Source organism: Zootoca vivipara, chromosome 2, assembly GCF_963506605.1.
Source record: "Zootoca vivipara chromosome 2, rZooViv1.1, whole genome shotgun sequence".
NCBI lineage: Eukaryota > Metazoa > Chordata > Lepidosauria > Squamata > Lacertidae > Zootoca > Zootoca vivipara.
Genome location: NC_083277.1, coordinates 12,572,361 through 12,596,127, shown reverse-complemented (window position 1 = coordinate 12,596,127; position 23,767 = coordinate 12,572,361). Strand labels below are relative to the sequence as shown.

At 47.8% G+C, this 23,767-nt stretch overlaps 1 protein-coding gene across 4 annotated transcripts in view; it reads left to right on the top strand.

The window, feature by feature from the left end:
• Window positions 1–2,777: 2,777 nt before the first annotated feature.
• The window catches only part of EHMT2 (euchromatic histone lysine methyltransferase 2), a 37,374-nt gene continuing 16,384 nt past the window's right edge, over window positions 2,778–23,767 (top strand). For 2 of the 4 annotated variants that reach the window (XM_035107131.2, XM_035107130.2), the window contains exons 1-15: window positions 2,778–2,850; window positions 4,474–4,522; window positions 5,832–6,071; window positions 6,792–7,096; window positions 9,246–9,318; window positions 10,270–10,370; window positions 11,921–12,064; window positions 13,914–14,066; window positions 15,362–15,476; window positions 16,034–16,135; window positions 17,707–17,852; window positions 18,878–19,021; window positions 20,518–20,747; window positions 21,356–21,547; window positions 22,765–22,847. In XM_035107131.2, coding sequence (XP_034963022.1) covers window positions 2,821–2,850; window positions 4,474–4,522; window positions 5,832–6,071; window positions 6,792–7,096; window positions 9,246–9,318; window positions 10,270–10,370; window positions 11,921–12,064; window positions 13,914–14,066; window positions 15,362–15,476; window positions 16,034–16,135; window positions 17,707–17,852; window positions 18,878–19,021; window positions 20,518–20,747; window positions 21,356–21,547; window positions 22,765–22,847 — 2,107 coding nt within the window. In that variant the 5' untranslated portion in view covers window positions 2,778–2,820. Of the gene's footprint in view, window positions 2,851–3,069; window positions 3,240–4,473; window positions 4,523–5,831; window positions 6,072–6,791; window positions 7,097–9,245; window positions 9,319–10,269; window positions 10,371–11,920; window positions 12,065–13,913; window positions 14,067–15,361; window positions 15,477–16,033; window positions 16,136–17,706; window positions 17,853–18,877; window positions 19,022–20,517; window positions 20,748–21,355; window positions 21,548–22,764; window positions 22,848–23,767 lie in introns of those variants that run through there. The other 2 variants (XM_035107133.2, XM_035107134.2) reach the window with 2 other exon arrangements.

Sequence of the window (23,767 nt, the reverse complement as noted above, 5' to 3'; positions counted from 1 at the left end):
CAAGCAAGGCTTTGGCAAAACGTAGACCAGTGCTTGAATGCACTGGTGGGTTGGATGAGATTCAGTAGGCCACAACTGAATCCTACAAAATGGAGGCGCTCTGCATTGGTGATTCTTAAGAGCCAGGAGTTGGGCACCCAGTTCCTGATGGGGGGGGAATAGCCCCCCACCATTGAAAGTGCAGGTGTGTAGTCTGAAAGTGGTGTTGCCTGAGGCACAAGCAACTTCAGCATCAAGGAGTGTCTTTATGTGGTTCACCAGATAAAGTCATTTCTCTAGGGTTGCCATATTTCAAAAAGTAAAAGCCAGGACACCCTGAAACTTGTTGAGCTTTTTTTAGGACACCCCCCCCCCAAAGTTGTTGAGCCAAAGCCCCACGGTTTTTCAGTTGACTTGCCTGAGATTCAAGGCGAAGCGCTGCCTTTCACAAAATTCACCCCAGATGTCAATTCTGGAAAATCCGGACGTATGGCAGACCTAACAATGGCAGCCTATCATGCCCTGGTAATCTCCTGACTAGATTACTAGAACGTACTTTATGTGGCGTTGCCCTTGAGAATGGTTTGAGAACTTCAGCTAGTGCAAAATGCTAGCTGATAATGCAGTGTTATCGCTCTGGTCTTGAGAGAACTGCACAGGCTAACAATTTGCAGCAGCAAAAAGAAAAAGAAAAAAAGAGAGCTTATGCTGTATGGACAGAAGTACAGTGCCCAGCTCAAGGGAATACAGTTGTACCATTACTATTCTGCCTTGGTCAGACCACACCTAGAATACTGTGTCCAGTTCTGGGCACCACAATTTAGGAAGGATGTTGACAAGCTGAAACACATGCAGAGGAGGGCAACCAAGATGATCAAGGGCCTTGTGAGGAATGGTTGAAGGATCTGGGCATGTTTTGCCTGGGAAAGAAGAGACTGAGGGGAGATAGGATAAGACACCTTCAAATGTCTCCAGGGCCGTCGCGTGGAAGAGGGAACAAGCTTGGTTTTCTGTTGCTCTGGAGGGCAGGACACGAACCAACGGCTTCAGGTTACAAGAAAGGAGATTCCAACTAAACATCAATAATAACTTTTGCTACAGGATGGACTCCCTTGGGAGTGGTGGACTCTCTTTCCTTGGAGGTTTTGAAGGAGAGGTTGGATGAGGTTGGATTTGTCATGGATGCTTGAGTTCAGATTCCTGTATTGCAGCGGGTTGGACTAGATGACCCTTGGGTCCTTTCCTACGAGTCTATGATTTGCGTTGCAGACACACCATACATTTAAAGCACTATTATACCTCTTGGAGAATCTTGGTAACTAGCTTGTTAGATGTGCTGACCTCACAGAGCTACAACTCCCAGCCCTCTTAAAACTGCAGTTCCCAGGGTTCTTCACGACTGTTGAAAGAGGTATGATAGTGTTTTAAATGCATGGGGAGAATGGAGCCAAATTAATGGCATCGGCGATGGCTTATAAAACCCTAAACAAATTAGGACGAAGAGAATCCGTATATAGTGTGTCTACTGCGTGTCACTCGCTGTCTCTCACTCTTGACCCACCTTGCAGGGTTGTTGTGAAGATAAAATGGGGAGAACCAAGTATGCCACCCTGAGGATATAAATGAAATAATATATGTCCATCTCTGAAATTAGAACTGAAACCCACCTCATTGTTCCACAAGTTTCTCACAGGCATCTTGGTTGACCGCTGAGAGAACAGGATGCTGGATGGATCCATTGGCCTAATCCAGCAGGCTCCTTTTATGTTCCATATACAGTAAAATGAATGCAAATCCCAATTCCACTGTCCTGGGAGTAGATCCCATTGAATTCAGTAGGCTTGAATGCAGGGTTAGACATCAATCAACAATCTGCAACCCGCCCGCCCGCCCGCCGCTATTGTTCACTATGTACCCAGATGAAGATTTGGTTTTATTTATTGCATTTCAGATGAATCCCAAAGCAGTTTACAAGCAATAAATAACAACCACATGATAAAACATAATAAACCACCACAGACACAACATACTCATGTAAAATAATGAACAAATCATCAGTTGCACCCGTTGCAATCTGTATAACATTAACACAACAAACAAAGCAGCAATTGAAAAATAAGCCAAACATCGCAATTGCAGCAAAGTCCTATGATTGACAACTCAATATGGCGTTTATAATCTCAAAAACAATATTGACAACAACAGAATAGCCACTGCAAAAACAAAACAAAACACACAAGCTAAGCACTGTCAAGTATTGCACAGTAGCATTTGGGTTGGCCTAATAAGCGCATGGCCCCAGTGTGGGTTTCTGCAAATCCATTGCTGTTGATTCTGTTTTATTGACTCTTGTGGCAGCGGGTTCCACAGATTCACCATGTGCTGTGTGAAGAAGTCCTCTCCTTTTCTCTGCCTTGAATCGTCTTACACATTCAGCTTCACCCGATGTCGGTAGTGGGACTCTTAATCTCACGGCCAGCGTGGGTTCGAGCCCCATGTTGGGGGGAAAATAAAATAAAATTCCTGTATTTCAGGGGGTTGGACTAGATGACCGTTGGGAACCCCTCGCCTAATATGATGAAGAGCGGTTTGGATTATTCTTTAAATAATAACACCCCCTCCCCCGCGCGCTCAGATCCCTTCCGTGAGAGGAGAGGCAGGGGGCTGATCTGCGCGCCATCGCCCGGCCCTCCGCTCTTTGTCTGGGCTGAGCCGAGCGAAGGCGCTGCCCCTTTAACGGGTTCCCTCCCCCTCCCCTTTCACTCGTTCCGCGCCCGTGACGTCAGTGCGGGGCCGGCTCTTCTGCTGCTCCTGCTGCTGCTGCTTTTACGGCGCGAGGCCATGGAGGCTGCGGGAGCGGGACCCGCGCAGGTTGGGGACTCGGATGGCGGGACTCGGATGGCGGGGGGCTTGGGGACTTTGCAAAAAATATTTATTTCTAAATATCAGGAGAGTGGGAAGGTTTTCCGATTGCCACCGGCCTCCCATCACTCGTGGCCTCCTTTTTTTTTTTGGCTCCCCATTGCTAACTGGGAGGGGCTTCCTTCACACGGAGATTCGGAAATGCAAAAAAAATGTTGCATTGATCGGGAGCATGGCGTGGCGTGGCGAGTGCGGGGCGTCATTCCCCACTCGATCTGATCCCGGGAGGAGTGGTCGTGTTTTGCAATGGGGAGGTGGGGGGCGATCGCGATGGTGCCTCCAGGTTGCGCTGGTTCGGAGCAGCCGCCGTCTCTCTCTTGCAGCGAAGAAGGGAAAGGGTGAGAAAGGATTACTTCGGGGCGGGGAGAGGAGAGTAATGTAGGGACCCGTCGCGTCAGGGGGGAAAGAACGAGCTTTCGTCCTTCTTTGACTTCTGAGCAATCCCTTATCGGCATATGCTCCCTAATTTCCTTCCCGTCTGACCTGTGCCGCATTTGCAACCTACCCCACATTGCAACTCGTGGCTTTCAGCCCCTATTTCAAACAGATCGCAACTATCCTCCCCAAACGCCCCACCCTTCTCCCAAAGCAACTAGGAGAGTTTGGATAGATTCAACTCTCTCTCTCTCTCTCTCCCCCCTCTCTGTTGGGGAATTAATTTCGCAGAGAGATCCAGTGTAGATTTGCGCTGCACTGTCCACACAGATGGTTTTATTTAATTAGTCGCTCTGCAATGCTTCCCTAATATCATTGTTGCCACCAGGAAGGGCACTCTTTGCACTTTCCTGCTACCAGAATGAGGACAAAAGCAAAACAACCCTGAAACATTTGCGGAATGCAAAGTTACAGGATTTCAGCAGGAAGCTACGGGGACGTGGGACGTGCACCGATGGGAAAAGAAACTCTCTGCCCTGAAACTTTTGCAGCCACAAACAGTATTGAAAGTGAGATCACATATAACCATCATGAGCACAAATAATTGTACATAATCTGGAAGGACCCTTGTTTAAACAATCAAACTCACGTTCTTATCAGGTTGTTTATTACAGGGGTAGGCAACCTAAGGCCCGGGGGCCGGATGCGGCCCAATCGCCTTCTCAATCCGGCCCGCGGATGGTCCGGGAATCAGCGTGTTTTTACACGAGTAGAATGTGTGCTTTTATTTAAAATGCATCTCTGGGTTATTTGTAGGGCATAGGAATTCGTTCATTTTTTTAAAAAAAATATAGTCCGGCCCACCACATGGTCTGAGGGATGGTGGACCGGCCCACGGCTGAAAAAGGTTGCTGACCCCTGGTTTATTATAATATCCATCATGCTTTAACAGGGATTTGTAGCTCTGTGAGGAGAATAAGGGCCTCTTAACAACCCTCTTAACAACCTTCCAAACTGCGGGAGGCAGTGGAAGACAGGAGTGCCTGGCCTGCTATGGTCCATGGGCTCACGAAGAGTCGGACACGACTAAACAACAACAACCCTCAGCACTCTTAACAAACTACAATTCTCGGGGTTACTAATAAAAATGGAATTCCGTCTGAGTTTTTAATCTTTGCTTTTGTCCCCTCCTCCCAGGCCGTGACAGGAGCGTCGTTGCTGGTAGAAGTGAGACCGGACGAAATAGGTAGGCATGCCTGCCTTCAGGAGGGGGGGTCTCCTGGTTTTCTTCTGATCAGCCCACCCAGATTTGAAGCCTGCGGGCCCCAGAGCCCTCCTAGAGCATGAGACATAGGAAGCTACTGTGTATGATCCATATAGCTCCGTATTTTCTATACGCTGACTGGCAGCTGCCTAAGCCAGGGTCAAGGTCCTTTTGTTCATTTACAAAGCTATGAAATGCTCCAAGGTACCTTGGGGACCACCTGAACCCTTATGTCCCAGCTGGATCGCCGAGATCATATTCAGGAGCAGTTTTGGCCTTCCCTCGAGTTTGCGAGGCTCACTGTACATCAACGTGACAGCTAGCGTCGTCAGCCTGGTCTGGTGGAATTCAGCAGTTGCCTTATATTTTAACCTTTATCCGCCGAGACCACATAACACCGGTCTTGAAAGATCTACACTGGCTCCCAGTACGTTTCCAAGCACAATTCAAAGTGTTGGTGCTGACCTTTAAAGCCCTAAATGGCCTCGGTCCAGTATACCTGAAGGAGTGTCTCCACCTCCATCATTCTGCCCGGACACTGAGGTCCAGCACCGAGGGCCTTCTGGCGGTTCCCTCGTTGCGAGAAGCCAAGTTGCAGGGAACTAGGCAGAGGGCCTTCTCGGTGGTGGCGCCTGCCCTGTGGAACGCCCTCCCAACAGATGTCAAAGAGGAAAACAACTACCAGACTTTTAGAAGACATCTGAAGGCAGCCCTGTTCAGGGAGGCTTTTAATGTTTAATAGATGACTGTGTTTTATTTTTCTGTTGGAAGCCGCCCAGAGTGGCTGGGGAAACCCAGCCAGATGGGCGTGGTATAAATAATAAATTATTATTATTATTATTATTATTATTATTATTATTATTTGCTGAAAAAAATTCTGGGCTGCCAGATTCTGCAGACAACTAGGAGAGCTGAAGATCTGTGGTTTTAAATTTCCACGTGGCTTTATTGTGCCTGTAATGGTCGTCAGCCGCTCTGATACATTTTAACAAAATGCAGTGGACAAGTGTTTGTAGGAACAGATAAATAACATGATCTGCATGCTGTGTGGCTGCTCTACCACTGAGCTATGGTGGTAGAGCATTGGAATAATGCATGGAGCTATCTTATACCTAGTACTGTCTTGCATGTAGTATTGTCTGCACTGGCAGGCAGCACCTCTCCAAGCAAGGACTCTTTCCCAGCCCTCCCTGGAGAACCCGGGGATTGAACCTGGGACCTTCTGCATGCAAGGCAATTTCTCTGCTGCTCAGCTAAGTGTGTGCGTGTATGTGTGTGTCTCCTGCTCCAGGCGTGGTGTCGTCCAGAGATGGCCCCGATCCCTCTTCGGGGTCCTTGTCTCCTCGGAAACCCAAAAGTAGCTTGGGGGGAGCGGGAGATAACCCGCTGGGCTCCAACAGGAATGGTGAAGAGGGAGCTCGAGCACAGATGACCGGGAGCAGTAAGGAAATGGGCAGAATGTCGCCCGAATCGGGGGGTGTCTCTGCTGGCCCAAACTCCAGCCCTAGTCCAGGGAATAAAGGCCTGCCAGGTGAGGTGGAAGGAAGCAGGGAGCTGGGGGTGTGGCAGCAGGACCTGATTTAAACTGCTGGTTTGGACCTATAAAGCTTTTTGCATGGCTCAGGAGCTCAGAACCCTGAGGGCTGCCATTATTATTATTATTATTATTATTATTATTACTACTACTACTACTATTTATTACTTGTACCCCACCCATCTGAGTGGGTTGCCCCAGGCACTCTGTTTTAACTATTAAAAAAAACCACAATTTTTAAAATTAGCTTTTCAAATTTTTCAGATTCTTTTAAACAACCCATCAGAACATTCATCTCTGTTGACTTCCCACCCACCCTTCCATGTTTTTCTTTTTCTCCCTTAAATTGCTTCTATATTACTTACATTTTTCCCATTTATATGATTAAACTACCACTTCTCATCTGCTGCTGTACTGTACTTCAAATCCTGCATACGTTTTAACACATTCTACAAAATATTTCCGTTCTTCGGGAAACTTTTCTTCACTCTGTTCTTTTAATTCTCACAGTCTAGCCACCTCAGCATATCCCATCACCTTCGTAAGCCGTTTTCTCTTTCGTTGGAACCCTGTTTGGACTGTGTGTTTGTGCTTTTGTCTTGTGCTTTTATCTTGCGAACCACCCTGAGACCTTGCAGCGTATATAAATCTGATAGATAAATAAATAAAATCAAACAAAATGGTTAAAGGCCGCTCGCTTCTCTTCCTCCGTTTCAGGTCACGCTGCCAAGACCTTCCCATCATCGCCTAGCAAAGCAGGTGGGACCAGCCGGGCAAAGATGTCCCTCACCGGAACCAGCAAGTCCCCAACGTCTATCCAAAGTTTGGCCATGCGTCTGCTGAGTATGCCTGGGTCGCGACTTCCTGGGGATGCTGGGACTCCCGCGGCAGAAGCCCTGGCCCCAGCCCCAGCCGCAGCCCCAACACCGGCCCCTGCTCAGCCTCCAGCCCCGACAGCGGAAGAGGCCAAGCCAAAGGTTCACCGGGCCCGGAAAACCATGCCCAAACCCAACAGTGGACAGGTAGGGAGCCCTGCTACCTTCTTCCTAGGTACCAGACAAAAACCTCAATATATACCCAAGTGTTTGGCCCTTAACCCGGATATTTGTCACCACTTTCTTGCTCATCTGTTTAGCAAGCGGGTTTAGATCTCCCTGTTTACATATATTAAAGGGTAAAGGGACCCCTGACCATTAGTTCCAGTCGCGGATGACTCTGGGGTTGCGGCGCTCATCTCGCTTTACTGGCCGAGGGAGCTGGCGTACAGCTTCCGGGTCATGTGGCCAGCATGACTAAGCCACTTCTGGCGAACCGGAGCAGCGTACGGAAATTCCGTTTACCTTCCCGCCTGGAGCGGTACCTATTTATCCACTTGCACTTTGACATGCTTTCAAACTGCTAGGTTGGCAGGAGCAGGGATCTAGCAACAGGAGCTCACCCCGTCGTGGGGATTCGAACCGCCGACCTTCTGATCGGCAAGCCCTAGGCCTAGTGGTTTAACCCACAGCGCCACCCACGTCCCTTACGTGTATTGGAGATGTGCATTTTAGGATTATGGTTTATTCTGGTTTTTATTATTGGTTTTAATGTTGGTTTCGCCAACGCGGTGAAAAAAGCGACTAGTACGTTTGATTAATAATAAAGAGCAATATGAACGTTGGTCCAGCTTGAGGGCTGATTCACAAGACCACATGCACAGTGCTTAAGAGTGCTGGACTAGGGACCTGGGAGAGAAGGGTTCGAATCCCTGCTCAACCATGAAGCTCGCTGGGTGATCTTGGGGCCTGTCGCCATCTCTTAGCCCAATTTCCCTCACAGTGTTGTTGTGAGGGTGGAATGTAGGGGAGAACCATGTACACCACCTCGAGCACCTTGGAAGAAAAAAGTGGTATAGAAATTTAATAAAAATTAAAAATAAATATTGTTTTGTCGACATACGAGCAACCCGGCTGGACTAGGGCAAAGGCCCATCTTGTCTTCACGGTGGTCAACCAGGTGCTGAACCTGAGTACATTTGTGATTCCCATCAAGTGGTATTCAGAGGCATAGACTGCCGCCAAAAGCATAAGTCACTTGCAGCTGATGGGCTGAAATGTTTGCACAGGGAAAGTACTGTGTCTTATTAATGATGGAACGCTGCCTATAGTGTTTGGTCTGTTGTCCTACACTAAGTTATTATTGGGTTGTACTAAAGTGACGCGGGTGGCGCTGTGGTCTAAATCACTGAGCCTCTTGGGTGGCAGTTTGAATCCCCGCGACGAAGTGAGATCCTGTCCCAGCGCGTGCCGACCTAGCAGTTCAGAAGCACACCAGCACAAGTTAGATGAATAGGTACCACTGCGGCAGGAAGGTAAATGGCATTTCTGTGTACTCTGGTTTCCATCACAGTGTTCAGTTGCGCCAGAAATGGTTTAGTCATGCTGGCCATATTACCCGGAAAGCTGTCTGTGGACAAACACCGGCTCCCTTGGCCTGAAAGCAAGATAAGCGGTGCAAGTCCATAGTCACCTTTGACTGGACTTAACCACCCTTTACCTTTACTTTTTTTTTTTACTAAAGTGACTCTTATTCAGAGTAGACCCACTGAAATTACTGGATATTTTCATCGTCATCATCTTTAATATGCTGCCCATGTGACTGGGTTACCCCAGCCACTCCGGGTGGCTCCCAACAAAGTAAAAGACAGTAAGAAATCAGACATTAAAATTTATTTCCTTGACATCTGAAGGAAGGGCGTTCCACAGGGCGGGTACCACTACCGAGAAGGCCCTCTGCCTGGTTCCCTGTAGCTTTGCTTCTCACAGTGAGGGAATTGCCAGAAGACCCTCGGCGCTGGACCTCAGTGTCCGGGCAGAACGATGGGGGTGGAGACGCTCCTTCAGGTATACTGGGCTGAGGCCTTTTAGGGCTTTGAAGGTCAGCACCAGCACTTTTAATTGTGCTCGGAAACATACTGGGACCCAGTAACGATCCTTTAGGAACAGTGTTTTATGGTCCTTAGTTAGCCCATTAGGGTAAAAGTAAGTTGAATACGGCCCACGTTTACAATGGGCCACCCAATAACATTGTTCTCTTCAATTGCCCTGTACATACCAATCTCCCCTGTGTGAAGTTGCCGAATGCAGACAGATTAAAAAACCTAATCTTGGGTGTTAACTTTTCTTTCCGAAGGTCCCCGAAAAGCGAGTCTCTGAGATGCTGCATTTCCGAGTCCCCGATGACCTCAGGAGCATTGAAGAACCAGGTATGGCTTGGCTATGGTCAATCAACATTTATCCGGTCCTCTCTGGATATTTTCTACTGCAAGTTCTGGAGGGTGGGAACACAAGAATGGGCCTTTTCTGTGGTGGCTCCCTGCTTGTGGAATGCTCTTCCTAGGGAGGCTAGTCTGGCGCCATTGTTATATAGCTTTAGGAGCCAGGCCTTTCCTCTGTAACCAGGCCTTTGGCCTTTAACTATCTGTGGCCCTTTAGAAGTCGGAAGGATGATTGAAATGTATTTTTCTTTCCTCTTGGTTTTTAATGTATCTATGTGTAGGGTAATGTATCTATGTGTAGGGACCCAGGTGGCGCTGTGGGCTAAACCACTGAGCCTAGGGCTTGCTGATCAGAAGGTCAGCGGTTCGAATCCCTGTGACGGGGTGAGCTCCCGTTGCTCAGTCCCAGCTCCTGCCAATCTAGCAGTTCGAAAGCACGTCAAAATGCAAGTAGATAAATAGGAACCGCTATAGCGGGAAGGTAAACGGCGTTTCCATGTGCTGCTCTGGTTTGCCAGAAGCGGCTTTGTCATGCTGGCCACATGACCTGGAAGCTGTACGCCGGCTCCCTTGGCAAATAATGCAAGATGAGCGCGCAACCCCAGAGTCGGTCACGGCTGGACCTAATGGTCAGGGGTCCCTTTACCTTTACCTTTATGTGTAGGGTTGCCATATGTCCAGGAACATCCGGACGTATGGCAGCTCAACAACTTCTGTCCGGACTTTCACTGTTTCAAATATGGCAGCCCTAATCTATGTGAGGTTTTTGGGTTGTAAGTCACTTTCCGTTGCCCTGAGCAAGATAAAGCAACTAACAAATTCTAATAGTAATAATCATAATATTGTGATCCTAAGGTTCTGGGGATTAGCAGGTTGGTTAAGGCTCCACTGGAGTCTTTCAGAATTATATTTCTATTTCCTCTGCTTTTCCTTCCAAAGAGGAACCTGCCAAGCGTAGAAAATATGATTATATGGCTGATGCCCTCCACAAGAGGATGCCCCTCTCTCTCCAGCGGTCAAGTCCCAGAGCTACAACTGAGGTATGACTCTTTCCCCCTTCTTTGCTTTTCTTCAAAGGTTTATACATTGTAAAAAATAAACATTCAGATTATGTCAGATTCCGATCGGGTCTCATCTTAGCTGGTCAATCTGACCATATGTGGTGGATCTGCGGGGCAATCCTATGCATGACTACTAGAAAGTTCCATTGAATTGAATGAGACTTGCTCCCAAGTCGTTGTGTACATAGGATCAATTGATTTGATATCTTTTTCATCCAGAGGCCCACACCGAGAAGACCCTGCAGTTCCCTCCCAGAGTGGTTTGGCAATTAAGCCCTCTTCCCAGGGAACTCTGGGAAATGTAGCTCTGTGAAGGGAGTAGAGGGCGACTTAAGAGGTCTCAGCACCCATAACAAACTGCAGTTCTCAGGATTTTTGTGGGGAAGCCATGACTGTTTAAAATGGCACAATTGTGCTTTAAATACATATTGCAGATGGTGCCTCTGTTGCAAAACTAACCTTTAGAATTCCCTTCCTGGAAGGTTTTTCTGTGTTTTGTTCTGGAGATTTTTTTATTTTATTTTATTTTTTGGTGCCTAAGGGTTGGGGGGGGGGCACTCTATTATTTGTCCCGGTGTTTTAGTTTGGCATTGTTTTATGCTGGCATTTTTAACTTGCTGAAAGTAACCTGTGGTATCTTTTAAACTGTTGCTTTTATTTGGTATTCCTTTTTTTTTAAAAGAGTATATCTTTATTGTTTAAAATTTATACAACAGACACACTACATATATACATATTACACACCTACCAACCTAAAATTCGCCTCATAATGACACAAATCTAAAGACAAACATAAGAACAGTAAAACACATTGTTCTATAGTTTTCTAAATTATACTCTGTTTATCAAAATCTAAGAGAAAAAACTTCCAATTAAACTTGCTGTATTTTATCTTTTTTCTTTAATATTTTTGTACAGTTTGATTACATTACATATTTCCATCCTTTAATCCTATATTTAACGATTTATTTTACAAGGTACAGTCTTGTTCTGCCAATGGAGTTTCTTTTATGTTATTGTTTTACAAATATTCTTTAAAGGCTCCCCATTCCTTATTGACTTACTTGTTACATCTGACCTCTTATTCTACCTGTTGTTTTTGCCAGTTGCATGTATTCTACCATTAAAGACTGCCAGTCCATTATATTGGGTATTGTTTTGTTTTTCCAATTTCTCACTATGCCTGCAACTGTTCCATACATGAGCAATATTTTCTCTGATCTTCCTATTTCCTTTGGCATTATACTTAATAAAAATGTCTCTGGTCTTTTCTTTAATGTACATTTTTGCAGTTTCTTTAATTCTTCATATATGTTATTCCAAAATACACCAACCTCTATGCAGGACCACCACATATGCCTATACGTTCCATTTTCTTTCTCGCATCTCCAACATATGGGGGATCTATTTTTATACATTTTAGCCAGCTTTTCCGGGGTTTTTATTGCCATGCATAAGCCGCTCTGAGCACTGCGGTTAACAAGTGACTAACAAATACCACCAGCACATAAACATTTCTCCCTTCCCAGATCACTGTGACGGAAGAGATGACTGCCCCAGCCACTGCCTCGCAGGAGGAGAGGAGTCAGGAATGGGAGACCGAGGTGGGGGATGACTTCAGCCTCTTCTATGACAGCTACTCCGTCGACGGCCATGCTGATTCGGACAGCAAGGTAATGCGAAGCAAGGCGGGGCTTGTCTCTCATAGGGCGGGTGGCGCTGTGGTCTAAACCACTGAAACTCTTGGGCTTGCCCATCAGAAGGTCAGCGGTTTGAATCTGCATGACAGGGTTGCTCTGTCCCAGCTCCTGCCAACCTATCAGTTGGAAAGCACACCAGTGCAAGTAGATAAATAGGTGCCACTATGGCGGAAAGGTAAAGGGTGTTTCCATGCGCTCTGGTTTCCATCACGGTGTCCTGTTGCGCCAGAAGCGGTTTAGTCCTGCTGGCCACAAGACCCAGAAAGCTGTCTGTGGACAAATGCCGGCTCCCTCAGCCTGAAAGCAAGATGAGTGCCGCAACCCCATAGTCGCCTTTGACGGGATTTAACCATCCAGGGGTCCTTTACCTTTTACCTTTCATAGGGATAAGTGGTCGGTAAGAAAATAAGCAGAGCCTTGCCGATTGAGGAAAAAGCCTTATCTAGTCCTGTTCTCACTTCATGGAGTCCCTCAGGGCTCTCGCCCTGTAAGGCCCTTCACCGGACCTGCTTTGTGCTTTTTCTTTGAGCACTTTTGCCTTGCTGGAATGTGTCCTTGAACTCTGGCTTATCTGAATGGAGAGATAAGAGCCTAGGAAGCCCATTTAGCTCAGTGTTGCCTACACTGAATGGCAGCAGTTTTCTGAGATTTCAGGCAGGGAGATGGTGGGGATCGAACCTGCGACCTTCTGCATGCTCAGCTGCAGGCCTTTAATACCTGAGAGATGCAGGTGCGTGACTATAGAAGCCTCTGCCTTTTGTGTGGCTTGACTGTATCCTATTGTATAAGGAAGGATTTCCCAAACTTGGGTTTCCCGCTATTTTTGGACCACAATTCCCATCATCCCTAGCTAGCAGGATCAGTGGTCAGAGACGATGAGAATTGTAACAACAACAACAACTTATACCCCGTCGATCTGGGGGGCTTCCAACAGAATATTAAAAACACAATAAAACATCAAACATTAAAAACTTCCCTAAACTGGGCTACCTTCAGATGTCTTCTAAAAGTCAGATACAGTGGTACCTCGGTTTATGAACACAATTGGTTCCGGAAGTCTGTTCATAAACTGAAGCGTTCATAAACTGAAGCGAACTTTCTCATTGAAAGTAATGGAACGTGAATTAATCCGTTCCAGATGGGTCTGCGATGTTCATAAACCGAAAATTCGTAAACCGAGGTGTTCATAAACCGAGGTTCCACTGTAGTAGTTTATTTCCTTGACATCTAATGGGAGGGCGCCCCCACAAGATGGGTGCCACTACCGAGAAGGCCCTCTGCCTGGTTCCCTGTAACCTCACTTCTCGCAGTGAGGGAACTGGTAGAAGGCCCAAAACAAAAAATCAAAAATTGTAGTCGAAAAACAGCTGGAGACCCAAGTTTGGGAAACCCTGGTATAATATAGAGCTGCACCTGTTGTTCTGATAGCTTTTGCCTCTGGTCATGCCCCTCTGGTCATGCGGCCTTCAGAAATTTGCCCGCAAGGGAATGTGGCCCTCTGGTAGAGAAATGTTCCTCACCCCAAGTCTGGATTGCCTGAGGTATAGATGCTCTGTGACGTCACAGTAAAAGGATGTCCCTTCTGGATACACATAGACACCCAAATGTTCAGAATATTTGCCCTGAGAAACTGACCGCTTGTTTTCCTAGGGCTAAGGTAGCAGTGGATCATTACGGCTGTGTGAACCCGTCCTGTAGTTGTTTCCACAGTGAATGACATGTGCCCTTCTCCCTCTTGACTGTTGTAGCCGTCTCCTGTTCAGAGTCAAAAGCACAGATTTCTTAATTCACGCTGTCACACTCCCCCTTTTTTGCCTGACAGTCTGATGCAGATGTTGCTGGAGAGCATATGAGTGAGGAAGAAGAGGAGGAAGAGGAAGAGGAGGAAGAAGAGGAGGAGGAGGAGGAAGAGGACGACGAAGATGATGACGAGGAAGAAGATGAAGACGAAGAGTCGGGTAACCTCTCTGACAGGGTAGGTTGAGGCTTGCCTTTCCATGTTTTTTAATTCTCTCTTTCTCCTTTTAACCAATCTTCCTCAACCAGGTGTCCTCCCGATGTTTTGGACTACAACTCCCATCAGCCCCAGCCAGGAGAGCTAATAGTCAAGGATCAAGGGAGTTGTAGTCCAACAACTTCTGTGCCGCTAAAGGGCAAGGAAGGCTGCTTTTCACTTCTTTGTTTTCTCTTTCATGGCATTCTGAATTTTAATTCCACTTTCCCCCCCTCGTTGTCACCCCCTACACTATACATTTCATTTCATTCCATTCATTTTTGTTTTTAACCACATCTTGCCTCCTTCCCCCATTTTTCTTCCCTTTCCTCTATAATTTGTTCTTCGGCATTCACGTTCTTCACTCCCTTTCCAGTTACAATCTTGCTCGTGCCTACCTGTGAGTAAGTCCCATGGAACTCTGGGGGAGCTTAAACCCTGAGTGGACATGCAGTCGGCTTGCTGTATGCAAGCCTAATGGATTGTTAACCCTCTCTGGGACAAGGGAATAGCGGGGAGGTCTCCTAACAACTTTCAGCACCCTGCAGTTCCCAGGATTCCTTCGGGGAATCTACGGCTGTTTAAAGTGGAATGAGAGTTGTCAGGAGCCAGCCAGCAATAAATCACGGGGCGTAAATGAAATTAACTCTTTATTAGAAGAAACAAGGTCGGCTCAAGGGTGCCAGGCCTAATGAGTACAGCATCTCTTCTCGGTAGGTCTTGCCCCCTGTGAGGCAAGTTGTCCTTGCCTTCCCACCGCTACCTAAGTCTCCTCCCCTGGGTCCTTTCCAAGCAATCTGAGACTGTTGCACACCTGTCTCTGCTCCTCCCTCTTCATACCTCTTCTGGTCCCGGGAGACCAAGGCGGAGGGGAGCTGTTCGCAGCAGGAGGGGGAGACACTTTGACTTCTTCCCCAGCTTGACTCATCTCTGCCTCTTGGCCCCCCTCGCCTCCTGCTTCAGCTTCTGCCTCTGATTCTGGACTTTCTCTTCCTCAGCTTCTTCCTGCTCACTTAGCCCTGTGACCTCTTCAGCTTCCAACACCTCCTCCTCCCAATTTTTCCCCTCTGACCCACCACCGCTCCTCAGGCTCTGAGCCTTCTTCCCTTGGGGGTTCCCCAGTTTCAAACATGTGGGGTGAATGTGGCCTCAGTATAAGGCAGCTCCTTATATGTTCCTAAGCGGAGAAGCCAGAGGTGGAACTCGAGGCCTCCCGATCAATCGACAGCACCTTCCTCAGACTTTGTTTCCTCACCCTTCCCCTTTTCCTGCTCCAGAGCGCTGCCTCCAGCTCCAAACGAAAGGCCAGGAAGCGATGGCGGAACGACAGCCCCTGGGTCAAGCCCATGCGCAAACGGAAGCGCAAAGAACCAAACCCCAAGGATGCCAGAGGTGATTGTTTGTCTGATGGCTCCAGAGCCAAGACCGTGGGATGGAAAGGAGAAAGTTGGGAAGATGAAGCCACAACGGAGAGCAGTACCAATAAGACAGGGTTGGGGAACCGCCAGATGTTGCTGGACTCCAACTCCCATCAGGCCCAGTCGGCATGGCCAGGGACGGTGGAAGCTGTGATCTCACAACATCTGGAGGGCCACAGCTTTCCCCACTCCCCCCCTTGTAGTGCTAAGTAATACAAAACCCACGGTGTGGCATGTTGTATATTGGCCAGTGTATCTTCGCAGCACTTCTGTCTCTCTCAGCCAAAGCTGTACTGCTCCGTCTATAGCCCCAGACGATGTTAAACCGCTATTCCCAGCATGGCCCAATGGTAATGGATGATGGGATTTGTAGTCCAATGATATTTGGAGGGCCTACATGAGGGGTTCAATATCCTTGCAGTGGAATTTGCCATGAGTTTTTAAAAAGACGAAGTGCAGAGGCACCTGGCAGGCTGGAATGGTTGTCTTCCCTTCCCTTTGGACATTCCTTTTTCTCTTTCTCCTCTCCAGGGCTGAATGGTGGCCCAACGACCACACAGAGCGAGTACACGGAGGTGCCTCTTGGCTGTTTGGAGCTGCCCAACCAGGGGGCGCTGTCCCCCAACAATGCCGGTGCGTCCAAACCCAACCCCAGCTATGAATTTGTGGGTTGGGTGGCTTTGAGCAAGCCTTGTTCACCACTTCCTTGTTCACCTCTTGCGCTCGCTGGGACTGATGGGAGGTGTAGTCCAAAACATCTGAAGGCTGCAGGAGGCTGGCCTAAGAGAAGTCTTCATGCCTGTGTCCTCCTCACTGGATGGAACTTAAGTGACTTTGCCTCAGTTTAAAAGAGCATCTTTTAATGCTGGGCAGGCAGATGATCAGGAAGCAATGGTGGCAACAGGCCCCTTCTTAGGAGAGGGGAAGATCTTGGCCACTGATAGCAAATGCAAAATGAAGTCTCCTTGCTGCTCAACCCAACCAGAGTCTGGGTATCCAGTAGACTTCATTTAGGAGTTGTGATGTCTCCATGCACACCCATACCCAAGTTTTTAAAAACTGACTTATCTAGTTGCTCTGCGTTTATGTGCGACTAGTTTTAATTTGTCTTTGAAAGAAATCTTAACAGCTTAGGTCGCCCCAGAATAGAAGGCAAGGAAAATTGTTTAAAAACTTCATTGAATATTATTCACATCCATTAGCTATAAATCGGAGAAATCAGGGCAAAATTCTTTATCGCTAGGCAAGTTGAAGCGGTTTGCCTCAGGTGTTGGATTTTACTGCTTCTGCCTCAAGATTCATTTTGAAAAGTCACTAATTGTGAGTTTTTTATATTGATACTGTTATTTTCACAAACTGAGGAGACTAAAAAAAACCAAAAACCAAGCAGAATTCAAATGAAGTTCTCATTAAAATGATATAATTATTTAAGATGTCTGTCCTTTTAACAAGAACTGTTCTGTTCTGTAGCTTGGTAATGTTATTCTGACAAACTGAGGAGGCATATTTTTTAAAAAAGAAAAAAAAAACCACCCCAAACAGTATTCAAACACAGTTCTCATTAAAAGGGTAAAATACTACTAATAATATATTGATATTTATACCCCACCCATCTGATTGGGTTTCTCCAGCCACTTTGGACAGCTCCCAACAGAATATAAATAATAATAAGAAAGCAAGAAAACATCAAACATTAAAAACTTCCCTAAATATGGCTGCCTTCAGATGTCTTCTAAAAATCAGATAGTTGTTTATTTCCTTGACATCTGATGGGAGGGCGTTCCACAGGGTGGGCGCCACTACCGAGAAGGCCCCCTGAATATTATTAAATATGCCTGTCCTTTTAATGAGAACCGTATTGTATTCTCTGCAATGTACATATTAAGTATTTAGGAGGATTAAATTGACTGGAATGCTAACGCCAGTGAAGATGCCATTTTTAAACTTTGGGGCTCATGTGCATTAAGATTGCTCCACAGACATAAATGGCTAGCTTCAAAGTGTTTTCCACCTCAAGTACCGTACCAAACGCCATTTCTGTAAAGGGTTAATATAGGAGAGTTTTGAATGCAACTTGTGAGACCAGGGGATGGTTGCAGCATCAAGGGAGATGTCGTTGGCCATGCAGTAGAGGTAGGGTTTTGCTTTGTGAAAAGCAGCCATTTCCGGGTCCTATTTCCTCCCCTTTTTCTATCCCGCCACAGGGGTGTCGAATGAGACGAGTTCTCTGGAGACGGAGCGCTTTGAGGAGTTGCCCCTCTGCTCCTGCCGCATGGAAGCTCCAACCATTGAGCGCCTCAGCCAGCAGGCTGGAAATCAATGCATGGCAACCGAGAGTGCGGATGGAGAGGTAAGAAAATAGGGGAAATCTGGAACAAGCTGTTTCAGGGGCCCTTTAGAGGCCTCCTCCTTTTGTCCCGTTACAACCCCAGAGATCCATTGCAGGCCCTTCATTTATTATAAAGCATCATCGTTTTTCCTTTTAGCAGCAAACTCAGGTGGTGAGTGCCAACAGAAATGGAACTCAAGTGCAGCCACTGAGGAAAATGAGAGGGAGGTATCGGCTGCTCAGGGCTGCCCCAAGGTTTGCAGATGTGCGCATATATATATATATATATATATATATATATATATATATATATATGAACAACTAAACCACAAGGGAACAGAACAGACATATAGGCCCCTGAGCTGCCCAGTGAGGATGACTTATGCTCAGCTGTTACAGAATCCTGAGCTTCGGCTGGAAAAGAAAACCAAGGGGGTGTTTGTGGAAGAGTGGAATGATCTTGTCTGGAGGAAATTGTTCGCAGTGGACAGCAGGCCAGAAATGCTTTTAATTAATAAAAAAACCAGCTGTCTGGAACCCTGAATGGGAGTGCCCTGTTAGGAAAAGGATACACTGCAACGTTTTGTTCCAGGTTCTAATGGTTAAGCATAATAATTCCTAGCGATGGTGATGAAAGCGATTACTATTGTTATTATCGCCATCGTAATCATTATTACCTGTGGATCAGGTTTAGCACATCATGAGACACGCTGAAGTCCAAGCTTCAGTCTTACAAGATCTCAATCTCTCTCTTTGGGACTCAAGGTTAAATGGGAGAAGTGTGGCAAAATGTCTCTGAAAGGCATTATGCATGCACACAGAAAGACACACACAGATTGATTGATTGATTGATTGATTGATTGAGGGAGAGGAGCATTTGGGCATGTGAGCAGTCTAAAGCGGTACTGCCCTGCCTCACTGTGATTTCAATTTAATTTTCAATTTCAATTTATTTATTATTACGGTCGAGGACCAGTTCATTGCCTCACTGTGAGCCATAGGCTGGAGAGAGCAAGAGAGCGACCATCTTGTTTGCTTATTCACAGCTGAACGGCTGCAGCAGCAGCATCTTGAAGCGGGAGACGATGCGTCCCTCCAGCCGCGTCCCCCTCATGGTCCTGTGTGAGGCCCACCGAGCCAGGATGGTGAAGCATCACTGCTGCCCTGGGTGTGGCTACTTCTGCACTGCGGTGAGGAAAGGAAACCCAAAGGGGAGGGCGTTTGGTTTTCAGGAAGGGGGCTTGCTAGCAAGTCACGACTGGGGAGGCATCACCCAGAACTCGAGAGGCGTCTGAGAGGAAGATCGTGATTCCAGATAGCTCCTATCTGTGCTGGGTCCTGGCAAAAGAACACAGTATCGTCTGAAAGCAGATGAAGCCGCCATATTATTATTATTTATTAAATTTGTATACCACCCAGACCCACAGGTCTCAAAGCTAAACAGGTCTGGGTGTGGTCTGTGCCCAGATGGATGATCCTTTGAGAATCCCATGACGAAAGAAACATGGAATATAAATGTTCCTGGCAGTTTTTTTGTTTTTTTTAGGGCTGAGGCAATAAAAGTGTAGATGAGAGCATAGGAAAAGCCCTGAAGCTGGATAAGGCCAAAGGTTCATCTAGTCCAGGGGGTCAGCAAACTTTTTCAGCGGGGGGCGGGGGGGGCGGTCCACTGTCCCTCAGACCTTGTGGGGGGCCGGACTATATTTTGGAAAAAAAATATGAACAAATTCCTATGCCCCACAAACAACCCATAGATGCATTTTAAATAAAAGGAGACATTCTACTCATGTAAAAACACCAGGCAGGCCCCACAAATAGTCCAGAGATGCATTTTAAATAAAAGGACACATTCTATGTAAAAACATGTTGATTTCTGGACCATCCGCGGGCCGGATTGAGAAGGTGATTGGGCTGCATCCGGCTCCCGGGCCTTAGTCTGGGGACCCCTGATCTAGTCAGGCACCCTGATTTCATAGTGGCCGACCAGTTGCCTCTGGGAAGCCTACAAGCAGGTGCCCAACTTGTGAGTCCCACCAACAGGTGTTCATGTTGTGAACTCCCCTGAAATCGATGGGTATAGGGCGGTATACAAATTTAATCAATAATAATATTCAGAGGCATGGTGCCTTTGACAGTGGAGGTAGACCTACCATGGCTAGTCACTGATACAGCCTTATCTTCCCATGAATTTGTCAGGCATCCCCAAACTGCGGCCCTCCAGATGTTTTGGCCTACAACTCCCATGATCCCTAGCTAACAGGACCAGTGGTCGGGGAAGATGGGAGTTGTAGTCCAAAACATCTGGAGGGCCTAAGTCTGGGGATGCCTGATTTATGTCATCCTCTCTTTAAGCCGCCCAAGCCAGTGCCCATCACCGCATCTTGGGGCATCAAATTCTGTAGTTTTAATACTTGGGAGCCAGACCAGGGGCAAGCCAAGGTCCCTTGAGGCCTGTTGTTGAGGCTCAGGTCTGAACTGCGGCAGGAAGGGCCAGGCAAAGCCCAGGCTTCAAATATTTACACTAGGCCCCGTCAACCCGGGGAGGTTTCTTGCCGCTTGACAGTTGCCAAGGCCCTTTGCTTGTTTGCCTTCTGTGTCCGGAGACACTTCCGGAAGCTCGGCCATCGAGCTCAGGAGTTTCCCTTGCCGCTTTCCGATCCTTCACGGCCTGTTTTCCGTCCCCCAGGGCACCTTTTTGGAGTGCCACCCTGACTTCCGCGTGGCTCATCGCTTCCACAAGGCCTGCGTGTCGCAGCTCAACGGCATGATCTTCTGTCCGCACTGCGGGGAAGATGCTTCGGAGGCCCAGGAGATCACGATAGCCAAGGCGGACACCTCTACTCCTGTCCCTGTTCCACCTTCTCACGGCCAGGGAGCCTCTGAGAGCACAGGCCGTGCTGACACTACCCAGCCCAGGTGAGACCAATCCTGGCTCCTCGGAAAAGGAATAGTGCGGGCCTTTCCTTGGTGACTTACGTTTTTAGACGTTACGCCTAAAATAAAGCATTGTAAAGCATCTCTCAGAGGAGATGAGAAATGCATAATTGTAGCAGGGCGTTCCCTGGGAAGAGGGATTGTTAAACCACTCTGGGAATTGGAGCTCTGTGAGGGTTCTCCTAATAGCACCAGTAGAAAACTACAGTTCCCAAGTTTTTTGGGGGGGTGGGGTGGGGGGAACCAAGTCTGTAACAGGGGTATCATTGCACTTCAAATGTATAGTGCAGGCATGTCCAACGGGTAGATCGTGATCTACTGGTAGATCACTGGACGTCTGCGGTAGATCACTGGTAGATCATTGGCTCCCCCCCAAAGAAGCTGAACAACTGTGGCTCCCCTAAAAAAAGCTCAACCTTTTACCTTCTCCCTGGAAAACTCGGGGGAACAGCTTTGACCCAACCCCAATAAAGGGGGAAGATCACTGCCAGTTTTTAACTGTGAGTAGATCGCAGTCTCTTAGGAGTTGGCCACCCCTGGATAGTGTATACAAGATTATTTCACAGGTCTGTGTAATCTCCTTTCCTCAGTGCTCGGATGCGGGGGGGCTCAAGCGTAGAGCCCCCGCAGGACGATATGGCGGGTCTCGGCGGCCCAGGGATCGACAGTGCGGGGCCACGGCTGACCCTACCAAACGGGGCGGTGCTGTCTGCTCAGGGGCTGCCTCCAGGGGCCGGCCGGGAACAATTGGAACGGGCTCTGGTGGTACAGGAATCCGAGCGGTAAGTGAAGCTCTCTCTCTCTCTCTCTCTTTCTCTCTTTCTCTCTCTTTTCATGGAAGCAAGACTGGCTATTATTGGGATGTGGGTTGTGCTATGATCTAAACCACTGAGCCTCTTGGGATTGCCGATCAGGTCGGCGGTTCAAATCCCTGCGACGGGGTGAGCTCCCGTTGCTCTGTCCCAGCTCCTGCCAACCTAGCAGTTCGAAAGCACGTCAAAAGTGCAAGTAGATAAATAGGTGCCACTATGGCGGGAAGGTAAACGGCGTTTCTGTGCACTGCTCTGGTTCGTCAGAAGCAGCTTAGTCATGCTGGCCACATCACCCCGAAAGCTGTCTGCGGACAAACGCTGGCTCCCTCGGCCTGAAAGCAAGATGAGTGCCACAACACCATAGTCGCCTTTGACTGGACTTAACCGTCCAGTGGTCCTTTACCTTTACCTTTATTACCGTTTTTATTGTGTTGGTTAATATTTCTTAACTTCAAGCAGGGTTGTGGGGCTTCACAGCAAAGCAGATTAAGAGCAATTTTAAATATGTGCCTGTGGGGCAAAGACGTTGGCCAGAGAGAAAGCTTCCTCTTTTTTATTTTGTCATATATCAGTTGCATTTATATCCCACCTTTTTCTCTGCGGTCCTTGAGGGGGCTCTCATGGTTCTCTGACGGGTCATTTAATCCCCGCAACAACCCTGCGAGGTAGGTTAAGCTGAGAATGAGTGACTGGCCCAACGTCGCTCAGTGAGCTTCCTGGCCAAGTAGGGGTTTAAACTGTGGTCTCCCAGGCCCTAGTCCAGGGATCCCCAAACTACGGCCTGGGGACCGGATATGGCCCGAAGGACTCATTTATCCGGCCCGAGGCAACACCCGCCGCCTGCTGCCACCACCTGCTCTTACCGGCGCGGTGCGGCTACCCACTTCCAGGTTGCAGGAGCACCAGAAATAGCTCGCGCGCATGCGCAAGCATCATTTCTGGCGCACTTCTGGGTCAGAGGAGGCCCGTGCACATGTGCACAAGCTATTTCCAGTGCTCCTGTGACCTGGGAGTGCGCCAAAAATAGCGTGCGTGCATGCATATGGGTGCGTGCTCCCCCGCCCTCCGGCCCGCTGCATGATCAGCGCTGCAGGCACCGGCCCGAAGTGTGGTAAGTTTGGTTGCCCCTGCCCTAGTCTGACACTCTAACCGCCACAACACACTCTCTCCTTTGTGATCTCTCTCAGGCGCAAGAAGCTGCGTTTTCACCCTCGCCAGCTCTATCTCTCGGTCAAGCAAGGGGAGCTCCAGAAAGTGGTCCTGATGTTGCGTAAGTTCCTCTGAGCATCCTTTTCTCTAATCCTCTGTGTTGTAGACATTCAGATGGGGAGGCCCTCTAAAGCCTTTAACGGCTCAGGACCTCAATACCTCCGGGACCACCTCTTTCCATATTAACCTACCTGGACCCTGAGATCACCTGAGGCCCCTTCTTCATGTTCCCCCTCCACAAGAGGTCGGGAGGGTGGCAACACAAGAACGAGCCTTTTCTGCTGTGGCTTCTCATTTGGGGAATGCTCTCCCCAGGGCGGCTCGCCTGGTGCCTTCATTATACACCTTTAGGCACCAGGCAAAAACATTCCTCTTAAACCAGGCCTTTGGCTGGTTGATATCCAATGTCCTTTTAAAATTGTTGGGGAGGGGGCATTTATTGGGTTGTTTTTTGTTTTTATTATGGGTTTTTATTTTTTGGTTTTATGTTGTAACTGCCCTGAGACCTGTGGATATAGGGCAATATACAAAATAATTATTATTATTATTAATTAATTAATAAACAAAGTAATTCCGGCATATAAGACGACTGGACGTATAAGACGACCCCCCAACTTTTCCAGTTAAAATATAGAGTTTGGGATACACTTGCCGTATAAGAAATATGACCCGGTGCCCGACTTTTGAGAAGATTTTCCTGGCTTAAAAAGTAGTCTTATACTCAGGGATATACAGTATCCTCATAATATGGTTAAGAGGTGGTTTGGGAATGCTGTTGTGGGCTGCATGCTTTAAAACATTTCTATGTGTTTTTGCAAACTCTTGTCTTGTCATCCATCAATTTCAGTAGGCAGCGTGTGAAGATAGCTAGGGCACAGGCTAGCCGTGAGTGCATGCAAAACCCCTCTTGCCCGCAGCTTAGTGGGCGGTGCAGCAGCTTTGCATGCAGAAGGTCCCAGGTTCAATCCCCAGCATCTCCAG